The sequence below is a fragment of the Scyliorhinus torazame genome, chromosome 24 (assembly GCF_047496885.1).
Source record: "Scyliorhinus torazame isolate Kashiwa2021f chromosome 24, sScyTor2.1, whole genome shotgun sequence".
NCBI lineage: Eukaryota > Metazoa > Chordata > Chondrichthyes > Carcharhiniformes > Scyliorhinidae > Scyliorhinus > Scyliorhinus torazame.
In genome coordinates, this window is record NC_092730.1 from 21958183 (window position 1) to 21974010 (window position 15828).

General features: G+C 52.1%; 1 protein-coding gene across 3 annotated transcripts in view; it reads left to right on the forward strand.

Moving 5' to 3' along the window:
- LOC140399959 (atypical kinase COQ8A, mitochondrial-like) overlaps positions 1 to 15828 on the forward strand; it is a 142586-nt gene that overhangs the window by 106710 nt on the left and 20048 nt on the right. For all 3 annotated transcript variants that reach the window (XM_072489453.1, XM_072489452.1, XM_072489454.1), the window contains exon 13: positions 13727 to 13792. In XM_072489453.1, coding sequence (XP_072345554.1) covers positions 13727 to 13792 — 66 coding nt within the window. The remainder of the gene's footprint in view (positions 1 to 13726; positions 13793 to 15828) is intronic.

A 15828-nucleotide genomic window follows, 5' to 3' on the forward strand; every position in this document is an offset into this window, starting at 1 on the left:
TGTCGTAGCAGCCCTTCCCCACCCACAGAATGTAAGAGGAGGCACACTCCAAGAGATGCACACAGCGATCCTTGATGCGATCGGCTTTAACAGAGGAGACCCCGTAGAAGGCCTAAATAAGTGTAGGCAAAAGAAGACCGAACACCCCACAGCGTTTGCTGGACGTTTGGGGATTCACTTCACCGCAGTTTTCGGAGAGTTAGCCCGCGCCCATTTGTCCCCAGATAATATGGCCAAATGGACCCGAATTCTAGTCTCCCACGCCACAGAAGCAGGACGAAAAGCTTGCGCAAATTATGACCCCTCAGATGAGGCCCACAATGAAAATTGGGTTTTGAAGAGATTGTCCCGCGCTTGGGAGCAATCAATTGCAGGCAAAACCGCATTTATAACCCCCGATGAAGAGCAGGTAGAAATGAACCCAGTTAAAGCACACCAGAACCCCGCATGGCTAAATGAGGGCAGGCACAGCCAACCCCAGCCAAAACCTCAAGAATGTTATAATTGTGGACAGCTAGGACACTTTGCACGAGAGTGCAACGCGCCCCAGAAGCAGCAGAGAAACCAACAGGCAGGCACCCTAAACAGGAATAGGCCAAAGCTGATCCATAGCGTTAGCGCCCGTTCAGAGAGTACAGACACGAACGGCACCGACTGACGGTGTTCGGGCTCCCCAACTTGGGTCTGCGACACCCTTTGGGACAAGTCCGGTAGACCGGTAGCAGCAGGCAAAGTCCGGGGACAACCCGTAGAATTTCTTTGGGACACAGGAGGGTCCCGCACCACACTCAATTCCTCCACGATGTTCCAGCGAGACACGCGGCCCACAACAGACACCATCACACTCAGCGGCTTTACAGGCCATTTACAACAGGGACACATCACAGCCCCTGTAGCGATACAAATAGGGAACATCACGGCGTTGTGAACATTACAGGTCCCGACCCTAAACCCCAGAAGCAGTACGGATTTCCCCAGGAAGCAGAGGGAGAAATCTCCAAAGTCATAGAGAGTTTGTTGGATCAAGGCGTACTCAGATCAGTAGCCCCCACAAACACTGCACCAATTTGGCCGTTCAGGAAACCGGATGGATCATGGCGACTGACCATTGATTACCGGGAACTGAACAAAGTAACCCCAGCAGCAGCCCCCAGCGTAGCCACGAGTCCCGAGACCATACTCAAACAGGGACTCCAGTCAAATTTTTTTTCGGTTTTGGACATTAGTAATGACTTCTGGTCCATTCCATTGGCTAAAGCGTGCCAGTACAAATTCGCCTTTACATTCCAGGGGCAACAATACACGTGGACGTGCTTTTCACAAGGCTTCCACAACTCCCCCTCCATTTTCCACCCACAGCTGGCAAATGGTTTAGCAAACTTTTCCCGCCCCGATTGTCTGCTCCAGTATGTAGACGACTTGTTACTACAGACAGGCACAAAGGGAGAGCACATTTTGCTTCTGGACGAGCTCCTACCACTCCTAAAAGAAATTGGTTGTAAAGTCAACCCCAAGAAGGCCCAGATTCCTAAAGAAAAAGTGATTTACTTGGGAACAGTGATCACTCATGGTGAGCGCGAGATTGAGCACAAGAGAATTGACTCGATCGTCAAATTGTCCCTTCCCCTCAATGTCTCAGCCCTCCGGTCATTTTTAGGACTGGTTGGCTACTGCCGAAACCACATTGACGGTTTTGCTACAAAAGCAGCGCCCCTATCCGAACTTCTCAAGAAACAGGCACCTTGGGAATGGCTTCCACAGCATACAGATGCCGTGGACGTTTTAAAAAGAGCCCTCAGCACAGCCCCCGCACTACAGGTCCCAGATCCACATTCCCCATACGCTATAGAGGTAGCAAGCACCAACCGAACCCTTTCGGCCGTGCTCCTCCAGGAACGCCACGACCAGTTACGCCTCACGCATGCTAGATCCTGTCGAGCAAGGATTTTCTGCCTGTGAAGGGCACCTGCTCGCAGTTTTTTGGGCAGTACAATACTTCGCCTACATTACAGGAGTCAACCCCATCACCATCCTCACAGAACGCACACCGACACAGCTATTGTTAGACGGACGACCTAAAGATGGCACCGTCAGCCCATTCCGCGCGGCCTCAACCGGGACCTGGGATTCATGTCGCATTACATTCATCCCCCACCATCTGGCCTGCAAAATCCTACCAACTGTCCTGGCTTGATACAATTCACACCTCTTTAACCTGGGGTTACCCCATCTCTGGATCTGTAAAGATTTTTTTTTTTTTTTTAAATAATATTTTATTGAAAGTTTTTGGTCAACCAACACAGTACATTGTGCATCCTTTACACAACATTGTAACAATACAGATAATAATGACCTTTTTAAATTTAAACAAAAACAACAACAAATAAATAAATATTAAATAACAAAAAATAAAAACTAGCCCTAATTGGCAACTGCCTTGTCTCAGGCCACCCCCCCCCCCCAATCCCCCCCCCATCCCCCCCCCCCCCCCCCCCCCCAAGTCCTGGGCCGCTGCTGCTGCCTTCTTTGTTCTCCCCTATCTATCTTTCCGCAAGATATTCGACGAACGGTTGCCACCGCCTAGTAAACCCTTGAGCCGACCCCCTTAGGACGAACTTAATCCGCTCTAACTTTATGAACCCCGCCATATCATTTATCCAGGTCTCCACCCCCGGGGGCTTGGCTTCTTTCCACATTAGCAATATTCTGCGCCGGGCTACTAGGGACGCAAAGGCCAAAACATCGGCCTCTTTCGCCTCCTGCACTCCCGGCTCTTGTGCAACCCCAAATATAGCCAACCCCCAGCTTGGTTCGACCCGGACTCCTACTACTTTCGAAAGCACCTTTGTCACCCCCATCCAAAACCCCTGTAGTGCCGGGCATGACCAAAACATATGGGTATGATTCGCTGGGCTTCTCGAGCACCTCGCACACCTATCCTCCACCCCAAAAAATTTACTGAGCCGTGTTCCAGTCATATGTGCCCTGTGTAATCCCTTAAACTGAATCAGGCTTAGCCTGGCGCACGAGGACGACGAGTTTACCCTGTTTAGGGCATCTGCCCACATCCCCTCCTCAATCTCCTCCCCTAGCTCTTCTTCCCATTTCCCTTTTAGTTCGTCCATCATAGTCTCCCCTTCGTCTCTCATTTCCCTATATATATCCGACACCTTACCGTCCCCCACCCATTTCTTTGAGATGACTCTGTCCTGCACCTCTTGTGTCGGGAGCTGCGGGAATTCCCTCACCTGTTGCCTCGCAAAAGCCCTCAATTGCATGTACCTGAATGCATTCCCTTGGGGCAACCCATATTTCTCGGTCAGCGCTCCCAGACTCGCAAACTTCCCATCCACAAATAGATCTTTCAATTGCGTTATACCTGCTCTTTGCCACATTCCATATCCCCCATCCATTCCCCCCGGGGCAAACCTATGGTTGTTTCTTATCGGGGACCCCCCCAGTGCTCCGGTCTTTCCCCTATGTCGTCTCCACTGTCCCCAAATCTTCAGTGTAGCTACCACCACCGGACTCGTGGTATAGTTCCTTGGTGAGAACGGCAATGGGGCTGTCACCATAGCCTGCAGGCTGGTCCCCCTACAGGACGCCCTCTCTAATCTCTTCCACGCCGCTCCTTCCTCCTCTCCCATCCACTTACTCACCATTGAAATATTAGCGGCCCAATAATACTCACTTAGGCTCGGTAGCGCCAGCCCCCCCCTATCCCTACTACGCTGTAAGAATCCCTTCCTCACTCTCGGAGTCTTCCCGGCACAAACAAAACCCATGATACTCTTTTCTATCCTTTTGAAAAAAGCCTTCGTGATCACCACCGGGAGACACTGAAACACAAAGAGGAATCTCGGGAGGACCACCATCTTAACCGCCTGCACCCTCCCTGCCATTGACAATGCTACCATATCCCATCCCTTGAAATCTTCCTCCATCTGTTCCACCAACCGCGTCAAATTTAGCCTGTGCAATGTGCCCCAATTCTTAGCTATCTGGATCCCCAGGTAACGAAAGTCTCTTGTTACCTTCCTCAACGGTAGGTCTTCTATTTCTCTACTCTGCTCCCCTGGATGCACCACAAACAGCTCACTCTTCCCCATGTTCAATTTATACCCTGAAAAATCCCCAAACTCCCCAAGTATCCGCATTATTTCTGGCATCCCCTCCGCTGGATCCGCCACATATAGTAGCAGATCATCCGCATATAAAGATACCCGGTGTTCTTCTCCTCCCCTAAGTATTCCCCTCCATCCCTTGGAACCTCTCAGCGCTATCGCCAGGGGCTCAATCGCCAGTGCAAACAGTAATGGGGACAGAGGACATCCCTGCCTTGTCCCTCTATGGAGCCGAAAATATGCAGATCCCCGTCCATTCGTGACCACACTCGCCACTGGGGCCCTATACAACAGCTGCACCCATCTAACATACCCCTCTCCGAACCCAAATCTCCTCAACACCTCCCACAGATAATCCCACTCCACTCTATCAAATGCTTTCTCGGCATCCATCGCCACTACTATCTCCGTTTCACCCTCTGGTGGGGCCATCATCATTACCCCTAACAACCTCCGTATGTTCGTGTTCAGCTGTCTCCCCTTCACAAACCCAGTTTGGTCCTCATGAACCACCCCCGGGACACATTCCTCTATTCTCATTGCCATTACCTTGGCCAAGACCTTGGCATCTACATTGAGGAGGGAGATTGGTCTGTAGGACCCGCATTGTAGCGGATCCTTTTCCTTCTTTAAAAGAAGCGATATCGTTGCTTCTGACATAGTCGGGGGCAGTTGTCCCCTTTCCTTTGCCTCGTTAAAGGTCCTCGTCAGTAGCGGGGCGAGCAAGTCCAAATATTTTCTGTAAAATTCAACTGGGAATCCGTCCGGTCCCGGGGCCTTTCCCGTCTGCATGTTCCTAATTCCTTTCACCACTTCTTCTACCGTGATCTGTGCTCCCAATCCCATCCTTTCCTGCTCTTCCACCTTGGGAATTTCCAGCCGATCCAAAAACTCCATCATTCTCTCCCTCCCATCCGGGGGTTGAGCTTCATACAATTTTTTATAAAATGTCTTAAACACTTCATTCACTCTCTCCGCTCCCCGCTCCGTCTCTCCATCTTCGTCTCTCACCCCCCCTATTTCCCTCGCTGCTCCCCTTTTCCTCAATTGGTGTGCCAGCAATCTGCTCGCCTTCTCTCCATATTCATACTGTACACCCTGCGCCTTCCTCCATTGTGCCTCTGCAGTGCCTGTGGTCAGCAAGTCAAATTCCACATGCAGCCTTTGCCTTTCCCTATACAGTCCCTCCTCCGGTGCTTCCGCATACTGTCTGTCCACCCTCAAAAGTTCTTGCAACAACCGCTCCCGTTCCTTACTCTCCTGCTTCCCTTTATGTGTCCTTATTGATATCAGCTCCCCCCTAACCACCGCCTTCAACGCCTCCCAGACCACTCCCACCTGAACCTCCCCATTGTCATTGAGTTCCAAGTACTTTTCAATGCATCCCCTCACCCTTAAGCACACCCCCTCATCCACCATTAGTCCCATGTCCATTCTCCAGGGTGGACGCCCTCTTGTTTCCTCCCCTATCTCCAAGTCTACCCAGTGTGGGGCATGATCCGAAATGGCTATAGCCGTATATTCCGTTCCCCTCACCCTCGGGATCAATGCCCTACCCAACACAAAAAAGTCTATGCGTGAATAGACTTTATGGACATAGGAGAAAAACGAGAACTCCTTACTCCTAGGTCTACTGAATCTCCACGGGTCCACCCCTCCCATCTGCTCCATAAAATCCTTAAGCACCTTGGCTGCTGCCGGCCTCCTACCAGTCCTGGACTTTGACCTATCCAGCCTTGGTTCCAACACCGTGTTAAAGTCTCCCCCCATTATCAGCTTTCCGGTCTCTAGGTCTGGGATGCGTCCTAGCATTCGCCTCATAAAATTGGCATCGTCCCAATTCGGGGCATACACGTTTACCAACACCACCATCTCTCCCTGTAATTTGCCACTCACCATCACGTATCTGCCCCCGTTATCCGCCACTATAGTCTTTGCCTCGAACATTACCCGCTTCCCCACTAATATAGCCACCCCCCTGTTTTTCGCATCCAGCCCCGAATGGAACACCTGCCCTACCCATCCTTTGCGCAACCTAACCTGATCTATCAGTTTCAGGTGCGTTTCCTGTAACATGACCACATCTGCTTTAAGTTTCTTAAGGTGTGCGAGTACTCGTGCCCTCTTTATCGGCCCGTTAAGCCCTCTCACGTTCCACGTGATCAGCCGAGTTGGGGGGCTTCCCACCCCCCCCCCTTGCCGGTTAGCCATCATCTTTTTCCAGCTTCTCACCCAGTTCCCACGCAGCTGTATTTCTCCCAGACGGTGCCCCCCCGCCCATCCTTTCCCGTACCCACTCCCCCCTCTCCCCAGCAGCAGCAACCCAGTAATTCCCCCCTCCCCCCCCCCCCCCCCGCTAGACCCCCCGCTAGCGTAATTACTCCCCCCATGTTGCTCCCAGAAGTCAGCAAACTCTGGCTGACCTCGGCTTCCCCCCGTGCGGCGCCCCCTCCTTCCTGCTTCTCTATTCCCGCCATAATTATCATAGCGCGGGAACCAAGCCCGCGCCTCTCCCTCGGCCCCGCCTCCCATGGCCAACGCCCCATCTCCTCTCCCTCCCCACCTCCCCCCATCACCACCTGTGGGAGAAAGAAAAGTTACCATACCGCAGGATTAATCATACAATCCCTCTTCGCCCCCCCCCCACTCGTCCCACCACTTTGGCCAAACGTTCATTTTCATAGTCCAATCATTCCAATTTTTCTTCTACAATAAAAGTCCACGCTTCATCCGCCGTCTCAAAGTAGTGGTGCCTCCCTTGATATGTGACCCACAGTCTTGCCGGTTGCAGCATTCCAAACTTTATCTATTTTTTGTGAAGTACCGCTTTGGCCCGATTAAAGCTCGCCCTCCTTCTCGCCACCTCCGCACTCCAATCTTGATAGACGCGGATCACCGCGTTCTCCCATTTACTACACCGAGTTTTCTTCGCCCATCTAAGGACCATTTCTCTATCCTTAAAACGGAGAAATCTCACCACTACGGCTCTGGGAGCTTCTCCTGCTCTCGATCCTCGCACCATAACTCGGTATGCTCCCTCCACCTCCAACGGACCCGTCGGGGCCTCCGCTCCCATTAACGAGTGCAGCATCGTGCTCACATATTCCCCGACGTCCGCCCCCTCCACACCTTCAGGAAGGCCAAGAATCCTCAAGTTGTTCCTCCTTGCGTTGTTTTCCAGTGCCTCCAACCTCTCCACAGATCGTTTCTGGTGTGCCTCCTGTATCTCCGACTTCACCACCAGGCCCTGTATGTCGTTTTCATTCTCTGCTGCTTTCGCCTTCACGACCCGAAGCTCCTGCTCCTGGGTCTTTTGTTCCTCTTTCAGCCCTTCAATTGCCTGTAATATCGGGGCCAACAACTCTTTCTTCATTTCCTTTTTTATCTCCTCTACGCAGCGTTTCAAAAACTCTTGTTGTTCAGGGCCCCATATGAAACTGCCACCTTCCGACGCCATCTTGGTTTCTGCTTGCCTTCCTTGCCGTTGTTCCAAAGGATCCGCTGCAATCCGGCCACTTTCCTCTCCTTTTTCCATCCGTGTCCAGGGGGAACACCCTTCTGGTTTACCGCATGGTGTTTTCAGCCGTTAAAATTGCCGTTGGGGCTCCTATCAAGAGCCCAAAAGTCCGTTTCACAGGGAGCTGCCGAAACGTGCGACTCAGCTGGTCATCGCCGCACCCGGAAGTCCCTGGATCTGTAAAGATTTAATCACCTGCTAATGCTCGCATTCCAAGCATTGTCTGGCATCTTTGAATTTGTCTATATATATGTTTCTGGAACAGACCTCTTCATTCACCTGAGGAAGGAGCAGCGCTCCGAAAGCTAGTGACATCGAAACAAACCTGTTGGACTTTAACCTGGTGTTGTAAGACTTCGTACTGTGCTCACCCCAGTCCAACGCCGGCATCTCCACATCATGGCATATATTGTAGACCACCCAGACTCGTTCCCGACCCCAGAAGACATCTATTCAGACAGCTTGTATGTCTGTAATAGTTTGACAGAGTTCCTACCACTCTGGGAAACGAGAGGATTTGTTTCCGCGGACGGTAAACCCCTACCCTCAGCCCCATTACTCCACCGTATCCTAGAGACAGCGAAGGATAGGAAATACGGAATAATTAAGGTTCGCAGTCATCACCATTCTTCCCCCCCCTGGTAACGTTAAAGCAGACACCCTAGCGAAGGCAGGCTCCAGGCATGGTGATTTTTGGAAAGCACCCCAGTACACGCAGTTCAGGTCTCACAGACCAACATTCAGGATTTAGCGATGGCCCAGGAAGAGGACGAGAAACTCAGGGAAGTTTTAAAGGGAACCTTCCCAGCCCCGTACGACAAGTTTAAAAACACAATCACCACACACGACGGTGTGATTTTAAAGGATGGCATTTATATAGTTCCCAGCCAGGACAGGAACCAGATCATTTGTCAGTTCCATGACAATCATGGACACCAAGTAATTGAACCCACCCTAGCCCACCTCAGATCGCTTTGCTGGTGGCCTGATTTAAAAATCGATGTCACGCACTAAATTGAGAAGTGCTTAATCTGTGCCCAGAACAATCCGGACAGATATGCGAAAAAGGCTCAACTTAGCCATACCCGCCCCGATAATGGACCCTGGCCAAATCTCCAGATAGATTATATAGGACCCCTATCCCCGTGCAGAAATGGGTTACAAATATGTGTTGGTGGTCATAGACACCTTCGCAAAATGGGTGGAAGCATTTCCGTCGAGAACTAATACGGCCAAGACAACGGCTAAAATATTAACTCACCACATCTTTACAAGATGGGGCCTCCCACGCAGTATCGAGTCCGATCAAGGCTCCCATTTCACCGGACGTGTAATGATAAACGTCCTCACGATTTTCGGCATTGGACGAAAGTTCCATATCGCATACCACCCCCAGTCAAGTGGTATTGTAGAACGGATGAATAGGACATTGAAAGAAGCCCCCCTCAGGAAAATGGTTCAGCAGAATTCCAGCACCTGGGATTCAGTTCTCCCATTTGCTTTAATGTTTTTAAGAAACACGGTATCCACGTCCACAGGATACACCCCCCACACCCTCATGACCGGACGCCCCCATGGAAGGCACTGAGTATTTACTAGGACTGGATTTGGCCAGCCCCGCAGTTACAGCCCTCACGCATGAAAACGCGGTCCCACAACTAGTACAGAACATAAAGGCAGCCCAACTCGCAGCAGTGAGACTTGGAACCAGGAAGAAACAGAGCAAGGCCTGTTTCGACACAACAGTACACGCCATTGAGTTTACAGTAGGGCAACAAGTTATGCTTTCCCTTTACAACCCCAGTTCATTCCTTTCCCCCATATTTTCCGGACCGTACTCCATTTCGGACAAAGTCAGTCCCTCCGTATACAAAATAACCTATCCCACTGGTAAGTCTGCGTGGTTTCATATAAAGCAGCTCAAGGCTTCCGGCTCGCAGCAAAGCCACACACACCACATCCTGCTCGCAGCAGCAGACGATCACGCCCCGCCCACAGATGATGCATTCCTACCCGCCCCCCCCAACCACTCCAGCCCGTCCTCAGACACGACTTCAACTCCGCTTCTCCCTTCCCTCAACCAGCAGCGACAGTGATAGCGATCACAATGACGACAGCCACAGCACACCACGTTACGACTACACCCCTGCACCAGGCCCCACTCCCAGCGAATCTGAGCATGATTCTACTGACCCATTTGAGATCACTTATATCAAAGCCCCTGACCCAGACCCTCCGCCCGACGATTACGGATTGAAGCATAGTAGCTCCAACCTCGACACTCGATTCTGGCACCGAGACAATTCGTTCAGGCTCATCCGGAATGATGAGATGGACCCCAACTCGCCCCAAGCAGCTTTAGCACGGTTACTACAGACAAGAGTTCGGCAGCCGGGAGAAGATGATGACTTAGAGTCTGACTCCCACCAAACCAATCCCTTTGCGACCCTGTTCGCTATTGAGCAGTGAGGTGTCCAGATGATGCAGAAAAAGGAACCGCTGGAGAGATACGGTGTCCTTTCTGATGGAACCTGCACCATGTTTGTTGAATGTTTGTTCGTTAGTGCTATCGTTAAGTGTGTGTAAACTCGGAAAGTTTTCACAGCCCCACGTCACCACCCCCTATGACGCCCCCTGGCTGTCAGAGGAACTAGTTTGTCACCAGAAGCTTGTTAATGGAACAAGTTTGTCCCCAGACAATAGTTCAGAGGAACTAGTTTGTCGACAGAACCCGACTCATAGTTGCTCTCCTAACTCGAGAGGCAGCCCCCCCACGGCGACCACATTCTTACCCGTTCTTGCCGGTTGCTCAGGCAGTGGAGAAACGGCACTGGTCCCCGCCCTGCCTGAGGACGCCCCCTCTGGCCAGCTACGCTCGGGTAGAGCACAAACGGCACTGGTCACCGTCCTACCCGGATATTCCACCCATTTCTTACCCGCCGCGGCCCATACGCACCCCATTTTGGCTCGTTACGTTCGAAATTCTTTTGTTTGGTTTTGGCGAACCTTAGGTTGCTTCCCTCTGCTATTTACATCCTCAAACACTGGGATGGTAGATCGCACAGGCTGCGAGACAGCTCCCACTGTGTCAGCATTTTTCTTAGATGTCTAGTTCAAATATTCGGTTAAAAACAAAATGAGGGAGTCACAGATGGTGACCAATTATAATGGGAAATTGGCAGTAAAGGACAGGCAGACAGACATACGAAATCTTAAGCAAGATAATAACAGAAATTATGCTTGTGTCCACAGAACTCCAGAACCTCAGGAGCCCCAGAGGAAGACAAAGAAGTCCGACAAAGATGAAGACAGCCTTCGTGTTCACCTGGATCTTAGCGGGATCCCTTCAGTTGCGCGCGGACGCTACCCCCCTGACCCCTACTACACAAACCGTAAACGATTCCCACCCCTGTAATACACAGAACCCCGAGCTAACTAGCCCAGCGACACCTAGCAATAACCCGGCCTGGTGTGATACGTTTATCACCTGGTACTCGCTCTCATATGTAGTCGAAGCACTCTCAGTGCTGGCGATACTTTGCAGTGTCGTGCAAACGTTTAGAGTCAGGAAATGACGAAAGAGAGCATATCGCTCTCGCACCCCGGTATACAGGTTTAGGTCCCCGATTTACGGATTTCACCAGACCCCCGAACCCATTGGGACGGATTGAAGAGCATCCATTTTGTTTAATGTCTCCTGTGGAATAACGAGATGTAAACCTCTGTGCCTGACTGCCAGGCCAGAGAAATTTGTGTGCTGCTATTTTGTACAGTTTAAGATGTATAGATTATTTTTGGATTGTTTGTATTTTTGGACTGTTTGAATGAGGATAGCTTATTGAGAATAGTTAGAGGTTCCAGTTTTTTTATTTTTCTGTAATGCATGTATTAATGTCATAGCGCCCCGTAGAGTTTGATGATAATGAATGTATTTAAAATGGCTTAGGTAAAATTGTGTTGCATAGGATAGGACAGTGTAGAGCCTAAGCATGGGTGCCCCGGGGATCAGAGGATGAAGACGCCATAGTAATGTGATCCTCCACGCTTCGCGTTGAGGATCACAAGGAGGGAGTGTAGCCATCTGGGATGGCCACGTCCCGATTACAAAATGGACACTTCCAAAGAATGCAGGGAAAATTGGACAATGCTAAGAAACAAGCAGGTGCAAGCTCTGTCTGTTGATTAGAACCTTAAACGCTCAGACAGGACAGAAACCACCAAACAATCTACACACTAATGAGCCATCTCCGGGGACAAAAGGGAAACATTTAGATACACAATGTTAGGACAGACTCCCCGGCGCCAGAGGAAGCTAAGACAAAGCAGACTGACAGTCACCACGACACGCCCAGCGATCAGGGAACCACCCCTCTCGTGGAGGAAAATCGATACCGATGATTGGGAAAGACCCAATTAGTTGAGGCCAAGTTCAAGGCCCGCCCAAAAGAGCGCGAAGCCCCTTTTAAGGATAAAAGGTATCCCCCAAGGGAGAATCTCCCTCCTTTGGCTTTGGCTCGCACCGAAGAGAGAGACCAGCCTAGCAGCTGCACCAGACCAAGTAAGTCCCAAGTCAACGCACGCTACGAGATAGACGCTCCTAGTTGCTACCCTGTAAACAGCTCAACCCAGCAGCCTCAGAAGCGAGCAACGGCCATTATTCCTCTGACTGAGTGGGCGCCCGAAGCTAAGTATAGGCTTTAGTAATAGTGGTAGTTTAGTTTGTAGAGTTTATGCATGAATAGATTTGACTGTGTGTAAATAAATGAGCTTTTGAAGTAACGAACTGGTGTATCGAGTCATTGATCAGTATTCGGTTCTGAACCTTGTGGCGGTGTCGAACGATACCTGGCGACTCTTGAGCAAACGTAATTAAACAGAGCCAAATTAAGAGCCAACCAGAAGAGAGCAACACCTCCCAGACCTCTTTGTCTCATCACTCATACCCTTATCTTGTCCTTTGATAGAACATTAAAAGGTCGGAGACTCCCTCATCCCTGATCTTATCTTGCCTTACTCAGACAGCCCTGGGTCATGAGGAGTTAATCTTGTCAGAATTTACAGAGGGTCAGGCATTTTGGAATAGCTTGACCTTCTCTGATCTTGTTGATGCTTTAAGTTACGCAGAGTCAGCCTTATCAGGGGCGGGATTCTCCGACCCCCCCCCCCCCCCGCCGGGCCGGAGAATCGGCCGGGGGCTGGCCTGAATCCCGCCCACGCCGTGCCCCGAAGTCTCCGCCACCAGAGATTCGGCGGGGGCGGGAATCGCGCCGCGCCGGTTGGTGGCCCCCCCCCCCCCACCCCCCCCCCCCCCGCCAATTCTCCGGCCCGCGATGGGCCGAAGCCCTGCCGCTGGAATGCCTGTCCCGCCGGCGTGGATTAAACCACCTTTTGAAAGGCGGGACAAGGCGGCGCGGGCGGGCTCCGGGGTCCTGGGGGGAGGGGGGGGGGGGGCGCGATCTGGCCCCGGGGGGGGGGGGGGTGCCCCCACGGTGGCCTGGCCCGCGATCGGGGCCCACCGATCCGCCGGCGGGCCTGTGCCGTGGGGGCACTCTTTTTCTTCCGCCTTCGCCATGGTCTCCACTATGGCGGAGGCGGAAGAGACCCCCCTCCCCTGCGCATGCGCGGACCCGCGTGCTCAGCGAAGACCTTTCGGCCCCGGCTGGGGGGGCGCCAAAGGCCTTTCCCGCCAGCCGGTGGAGCGGAAACCACTCGGGCGCGGGCCTCGCCCCTCAAGGTGGGGGCTTGGCCCCTAAAGGTGCGGAGACTAGGTTCAGCTGCTTTCATCTCGTAAGCAGTGATTGTGGTTGGCGAGGGGCGGTGGAGAGGGCATCTTGGGGGGGGAGGGGGGTGAGGAGGTACAAAGCTGCCCCTATGTCTGTATATCTTCTCCCCCCCCCCCCCCCCCATCCCCCTCCCCACAGACTCCACCCCCCCCCCCTCCCCAAACCCCATCACCTCTGATGCTCTGTCACCTGATTGGGGGAGGGTGAACGTTTGGGGGTGGGTGGGGAGAGGTGCGGAGTGAGTGTGTATGAGATCCAGCAACGTTTGGTCAGATCACAAGCCCTGTGTCCGCTCTCCCCAGGTATCCCTGCTTGACTTCGGAGCGACGCGGGAATTTGACAAGGCCTTTACGGATGAGTACATTGAGGTAGGGCCTCTTTTAAAATATTTCTTTATTTTCCTTTTTCGCATTTTTCCCCAAATTCACACCCACCAACACTAAACAATAATCAGTAACGAATATGTCAATCCCCATATCAATGACAACGATCCCATCGTCCCACCAAACCCCAAACCTTGGCCCGCATGTTCACACAAACAAATGACAAAAAGGAATCAGAAATCACCCATAGTCGTCATTAACACACACCGCCCCCCTCCCCCCAACCCCCCCATTCAACCCCCCCCCCCCCAACTAATGTTCAATGTTATCCAGTTCTTAGAAAGTGCATAATGAATAACGCCCATGAATTGTAGAGCCCCTCCGTCCTTCCCCTCAGTTCGAACTTAACCTTCTCAAGAGTCAAGTATTCCAACAGGTCCCCCCGCCACACCAGGGCACAGGGTGGAGAGGTTGCTCTCCAACCTATCAGGATCCACCTTCGGGCGATCAACGAGGCGAAGGCTACAACATCCTCCTCCGCGCCCGTTTCCAACCCCGGCTGGTCCGACACCCCGAATATGGCCTCCCGGGGGCCCGGGTCCAGTTTCACGTGCACCACTTTAGAGGTTACCCGAAAAACCTCCTCCCAGTAATCCTCCAGCTTTGGACAGGACCAAAACGTATGAACGTGATTAGCGGGGACCCCCCGGCAACGTTCACACACATCTTCTGCTCCTCCAAAAAATCGGCTCATCCTCGCCCTCGTGAGGTGCGCTCTGTATACCACCTTCAGCTGTATCAGCCCAACCTTGCGCACGAGGTGGAGGCATTCACTCTCCGGGGCACCTCACACCAGACCCCCCTCCTCTATAACCTCTCCCAGCTCTTCCTCCCACTTTCCTTTGATCCCTTCCAGTGGTGCCTTCTCCTCTTCCAAAACAGCTCCGTACACCGCTGACACTGTCCCCTTCTCCAGTCCCCCTGTCGTCAGCACCTCCTCCAGCAATGTGGAGGCCGGCTCCACCGGGAAGCTCTGTATCTCCTTTCTGGCAAAATCTCGAACCTGCATGTACCAAACACTTCTCCCTGCTCCAGCCCATACTTCGCTTCCAGCTCCCTCAATCCTGCAAACCGACCCCTAAGAAACAAATCTTTCAGTGTCTTAATCCCCTTCTTCTCCCATTTCCATCCCATCTGAGGTAGGGCCTCTTTGGCACGAAACTCAAGTCGCAGGTAAATGACGACGTGGATAGTAACCGACTTCAAGAAAGAATAACCTTTCCTGCCCACAGGGCCTTCCCGCAGGGCCTGGTGGTCATCGAAATCTAACGGGTGGGACAGGGTATTTCACCCCCGACACAGACAGGCGGGATAGGACAACACCTCTCTAAATCTTCCCGTCCCGCCCACAACGATGTCAGGAAATCCCGCCCACAAGGTTCGATGCGATTCCGCGACTGGGCCGCACTTTCTGAACAATCCCGATTGCGATAATAATCGCGGCTAACGGCCAATTGATGATCATCGCAATGCGGCTCACTTCTACTGATTGCCCGACGCCACGTAGGTTCGTACACGGGGACCCGTCCTCTGCAAGTAAAAGGAACTTGTCCCGGCACCGTGCCTTCGTGGAATTTTTATTTATTTATTTTTTAAAATCTTTTTATTCTCCACATTTTCATCAAACCAACAGCAAAGGAAAAACTAACCTCTTGTTGTACCTGTGCTGGGAGTGTTTGATGGGGACAGTGTAGAGGGAGCTTTACTCTGTATCTAACCCCGTGCTGTACCTGTGCTGGGAGTGTTTGATGGGGACAGTGTAGAGGGAGCTTTACTCTGTATCTAACCCCGTGCTGTACCTGCCCTGGGAGTGTTTGATGGGGACAGTGTAGAGGGAGCTTTACTCTGTATCTAACCCCGTGCTGTACCTGTCCTGGGAGTGTTTGATGGGGACAGTGTAGAGGGAGCTTTACTCTGTATCTAACCCCGTGCTGTACCTGTGCTGGGAGTGTTTGATGGGGACAGTGTAGAGGGAGCTTTACTCTGTATCTAACCCCGTGCTGTACCTGTGCTGGGAGTGT